The following is a 5473-nucleotide window of genomic DNA, read 5'->3' on the forward strand; positions in this document are numbered from 1 at the left end:
GAGAGATGTTGGCTTAAAGCATCCACCACCCAGCAGCTGCAGCCACAGGCTGAGGAGTGATCCAGCAAAAGCAGCATGAATTTGGCAGGGGGAAGGACACAGAGGTGCATGGGAGATGCTAAACAGAGAGAGCTTTATTAGGCACTTGCCTTTCCTAATGTTTTCCCTGCCTCCCAGGGAAAAGCTGGTGCAGGCACAGTAGGAATCAAGCCCCATTGAAGCTGCCACATTCACCACGCTGGGATATGGCTCTCAAGGCAGCTCCAGCTGGGGTGACTCAAACTCACCAGATTTCATTAGAAAATAGAGCTGATTGCGGAACTCAGCCCCAGGGATGCTGGGCTGGGATGTTTGCTGCCAGGCAGAACCAGGACACAAGCCCACCTGAGCATTTCCCAGAGCAAATAGGAGCTGTAACATTACAAAATGCCCTGAAAATGAAATTAAAGGAATGGTAAATTGCGCATCCCTCAGCCCTGCAGTGGGAGGAATATCTTTCATGTACACAGCTGCAGCCTTTGGAGTCCCCAAACGCTGGGGGAAAGAGGCAGCTGTGGCACACAGACAAAAGGGGATTTATCAAGGAGTGAGCTATCAAAGGGTCCAGGCTGAAGCATCACACAGATCCCTGGGGAGGCAAATACCCACTCCACTCAGTCTTCCTCTGTTTTCTGGGCTTGCCTTAGGTACTGCTGGGGAAGCTGCTTCCTGCAACATGAGTCTTACTAACAGCATCACTTCAGCTGCTTCCTGGCCATGCCTGGAGAAACACAAGACGTTAAACACTTCTTCAGTGCCAGCCAGAACGAGACACGGTTCTTCCTCACCCCCTTTTTTTTCTCTCCCAGCAAGACCTGTCTCAATTCTAGTTCCCTTCATCACATTTGGAGTTTAATTGGCTGAGTTCAGTCTGACCTGGTCTCCAAACAGCACATTTCCCACACATTTTGTGCAAGCAGGCTGCTGCAAGGAGGGAAACAAGCTTTTGAGGGGCCTTTTTCCCTGTTCAAATGCAGGGAGGAAAGGCTGCATGCAGGGTTGTATCTAGCTAGATTAACCCTGAGGAGAGGATGTCTTGGGAAAGATAACAACAGAGTAAAACTTAACAATTCCGAGTGAAAATATTTTAGGCACATATGGCAGTAGTGCACAAAATGCTGCCTGCTGCAGAAATAAGTGAGATGAGCGTATTTTACGCATTTTCTGCAGAGGAAAGAGGTAGAGACTAAAAAGCCCAGGGGTTACAGACTATTCTTCCAAGGAAGCAAATGTCTGGGCAATCACTTTGCTCCTGCCAGCCCTTCCCAAATCCCTCCCAGGCTCACCTGCACACGGGTTTGTGTTTCTATATATGCATTTTTACAGACTAATATGGTTTTCTAGTTGATCTCTGAGCTTGTATTTACATATATACCTTCTCCTCCCACACTAGCCTGGCATGATAGGGGCGCAAGAGTTAAGGGAATTCAACCAACTTGAATTTAACTGGCACAAATTTGCGCGTTCCTTAACAGCCATTTGAGCCCTTGACACACAGGAGTATCCATCAGCTTCTCTGAGCAACCTCACCACCCTCACAGGGAAGAATTTCTGCCTATTATCTCATCTAAACATCACCTCTGGCAGTGTGAAGCCGTTCCCCCTTGTCCTCTCTGTGTCCAGAGTCTCTCTCCAGCTCTCTTTGGGTGAAGGTCGGGGTGGGACTGTGGCTTTCTCCATCAGAGTGAAGGTAGCAGATCATCTGGTTAGTGGTGCTGTGCCAGTACTGATCCTGCCTGTCCTCCTCTGCACCGCCCCCAGGGATGCTGGAGAAGCTGAATCCAGGGCTGCAAACCCAATTTGAAAGCACCTGTTGAGGGAGGGCTGAGTGACCTACTAAGGCTGATTGAACAGGAGGCGGTAGGTAATGTTTACCAGCTAAAGGGAAACAGGAGCAAAAGGAGATTAATTAATGCCTGCCTGGAGCCTGCGGGCTCTGTGAAAGGAGACATTTAGTGCCACAAGCTGCCTACTTCATCTCAATAAACTCTTAACCCTGGCCTGTAATTATGTGGATACTCCTGTTAGTGCTATAAGTCTTTCCCCGATAATTAGAGTTGCATCAAATCAGCCTTTTAAGCTCCCAAATCCATGGGGATGTTTTGGTGCCTGAAGCTTCAGTTTCTCTTTCTCTTATTCCTTGATTAATAGCTTAATAGAGATGATGTTGAAACTGCTGTCAAGACTGGGAAGGTCACTGCTGGTGGCAACTCTGGTAAATTTTGTTCTCCTGAGCATGTAGTGGTAGGACAAGTGTCAAACTGACAGAGAGGAAGTTTAACTTAGATATTAGGGATAAATTCTTCCCTGTGATGGTGCTGAGGCACTGGCACAGGTTGTCCAGAGCAGCTGTGGCTGCCCCATCCCTGGAAGTGTCCCAGGCCAGGTTGGATGGAGCTTGGAGCAACCTGGGCTGGTGGGAGGTGTCCCTGCCCATGGCAGGAGGTGGACCTGGGTAGTCTTTAAGGTCCTTCCAACCCAAACCAGTCTGGGATTTTATGATTCTATGATCACTCTTAATTTGTGATAATGGCACGGGAAAAGCATCTTTGTTAACAGCCCCAGAGGAGCCAGTGAGTGGATCTCCAGCAGCAGGGTTGGAGGAGGCTTGGCAGGAGCTGATTGCCACCAAAGGCTACAGGTAAAGCCCAAAGGTGACAGGGGAACAGCTCTGCTGAGACAAGCAGGGTCCTTCCCTCTTCAGTTTGCATCTGTACTTGGCTGTTAGTGCTCATCAGCAGCTCCACAAGCACTTCAGCATCCCTTTCATATCCACCTCCTTGGATGCCTACCAATGCCTCAGCTTCCCTTTCATCCGGAGGAACTAGATTTGTCACTCACTTAACATCATATTCTTGTTTAATTTGGAAAAAGCCTTTCCTCCCTCCCTTTTTTTTTTTGCTTAACTGGTGAAGTTACCATGAATAATTCAGGCCCAAATGCAAGTGCCTTATCCATTGGGAAGCCAACAAATCATGCTTTGGGCTGTTTATAGAGGAATCTGTGGCTCCCACGACACAACCCTACAGCCCTGCCTGTCCCTTCATGTCAGAGGTGAGTCACTGCTCCTTGCCTGGAACGAGGGTGCAGAGCTGAGCTGTTCCCACCCTGGGCAAGGTTTGGTCCCTAAAAGACTTTCCTTAACTCCCTAAGTTGAAGACAAGTGGGGGTAAGCACTTTTGTCTGTAAGTTTACACACTGCATAGACGTAGAAGATGACTAATCAGGAAGATCTATGAAAAACAATCATTATTTATGTGCATCAAGGGGAAAGAAAAAAAGCAAAATGATATAGAAAAATGTCAGTGAGCAAATCCACCATGAAGAGTTATTAAAAAATCCATGTGAAGCTCAGCCTGGTGAGAGCTGTGCTACTAGGGAACACGTGGATGGAGCATATCACTGTTTTCTGGAGAAGAAAGAGGGAATAAACAAAGGCATCAAAGTGTTTGAGTCTTTTGCCAGCATAAAATAAGATTTATGCTTTGAAAATCACACACTTATCCCCCAGCTATAATCACAACACCACAGTTCTGCTCCAGGTGTTGGCAGAAGGAATGGGAGCTGGGATATAAAAGGGAAATAGGAGCTGGGATATAAAAGCCCCTTGTCATTTTGGTGACCAAATTAATAATTTGGTTTTAGCAAATTGCTGGGCTTTGCAAGCCTAAAACATTGTGATTTGTGACAAAAAGCTATCACCTTTCAGGAAGCTTAATGGTTAGGGTTTTGTATCAGTCTCATTGCTCTACCCTCAGTGGATTCGCTTTGGAACCATCCAGGAGACCTGCACCTTATTTGTAATGTAAAATTTGTAAATATAATGTTTTTTAAAGGAAAACACTCAAATTCATGGAAATTGTGAAATAGGAGTCAGCCTGTTGATGGCTCAGAGCCATTCTGCAGCCTGTCCAGCAATGGCAATGAGCATGTGCTCTCCCCTTAGCATGGTGAGAGCTCCTGGGCATTGCAACACTGGGAATAAAATCAGGGGATAAGTCTTTGAATACCAGTTTAGCACTCCAGCAGGGGCTCTGATAGAACTGGGAGAAGTAATGGTAGGACTCGAAGATCTTAGGGGTCTCCTCCGCCTTGATGATGCTATGATTCTCTGAACTGGAGGACAGTGTACACACTGAATACCATAGGGCTTGCACCTTGCCAAGAAATTTTTCATGGAATCATTAAGGTTGGAAAATACCTCTAAGGTCATCAAGTCTAACAGATAACCATTTGCTTGAGCAGTTGTTATTGAATATGTTACTATGTTACTCTTTTGATCAAAGCTTGGAGACCAGATTGTCCACCAAGAGGGGCTTTCACCCCTCTGAATTCCCTGGCAGATGACTCCAGGCTGGGTTCTCACCCCCTGCTCTCGTTGCAGAGGTGCCAACAGAGAAGTTGGCCTCCATGGCATCACTGCGGAGCCTCAACCTGCGTGACAACCCCGTGGGCCCCGAGGTGCGACTGCTGGTCCGGCCCCTCGTTCCCTTCGACCTGCTGCTGTCACCAGAGAAGTCCAGCCCCAAGGCCTGAAAGGGTCTCAGAGTGCCTGGGCGAGCTGTGCTGAGGGGTGACTGCCCCTAGAGTGGTTGGCTTAGGTCAGTCCCTGCTGCAGTTCCTGCCCCAAATCCGCAGCGAGGCAGCCACTCCCTTGTGTTGCCTTAATTAAAGCAAGCAGTGGGGCTTCTCCATGAAGGGATGGCTCTTCCAAATTCCAAGCCAAGGAATCACCCACTTATGTGTTTTGGAGCTGCAATGCATGTGGTGTGAGGTTTGGGTAGAACTGGGGGGAGTTGGATGTTTGGCAGCGTCCCTCCCGCCCAGGCAGGAATGGGGAGCAGCTGGGCTGGTGGGAGACATCCCTGGAGTTGTGAGGGTCTCCCCCAGAATTGCTGACATGGTGGTGTGCCAAGTGCCTGATTAAATGCTTTTCTGTCACATCAGGAGGTTTGTATCTGCTTAAATTTGAATTATCAGTCTTCTCCTTAAAGAAGTCCTTTTGCATATGCCCACAGCTGCTTACTGCAGGGCAGCACCCAGACCTGGATTCTTCCCAGACCCAGGCAGTATTTTCCTGAAAAAAATCCTATGTTTTCCAAGGAATTTTTTTCCCTTTCTGTTTTTTCACCATGGAAATCAGTGTCCCAGTGCCAGTGGGTTCACACACACAGATCATCCTGTGGGTGTCCCCAGACACATGCACCCACCTCCCGAGTCCACAGGACATACTATTTCCCCTCCCAGGAAGAAATGTCCTGGAGAAAGAGGGTCCTTAGAGGCAGGGAGCCTGCTGCCAAGCACAGTGGTGTCCTTTAGCAGCTGCCTGCCTGCAAAAGAACAACTCCTGGGAGAAACCACAGGTGTTATCTCCAAATGGCTTGTTTAAATGTCTCCTGTGTTTGCTCATATGGGTTTTCAAGGGACAAACACT

General features: G+C 48.0%; 1 protein-coding gene across 1 annotated transcript in view; it reads left to right on the forward strand.

Moving 5' to 3' along the window:
* Positions 1–4575, forward strand: part of LRRC20 (leucine rich repeat containing 20) — a 7699-nt gene extending 3124 nt beyond the window's left edge. The window contains exon 4 of the mRNA XM_009069840.1: positions 4424–4575. Coding sequence (XP_009068088.1) covers positions 4424–4575 — 152 coding nt within the window. The remainder of the gene's footprint in view (positions 1–4423) is intronic.
* Positions 4576–5473: the final 898 nt, after the last annotated feature.

The sequence above is a fragment of the Acanthisitta chloris genome, unplaced genomic scaffold (genome assembly GCF_000695815.1).
Source record: "Acanthisitta chloris isolate BGI_N310 unplaced genomic scaffold, ASM69581v1 scaffold38462, whole genome shotgun sequence".
Classification (NCBI taxonomy): Eukaryota; Metazoa; Chordata; class Aves; order Passeriformes; family Acanthisittidae; genus Acanthisitta; species Acanthisitta chloris.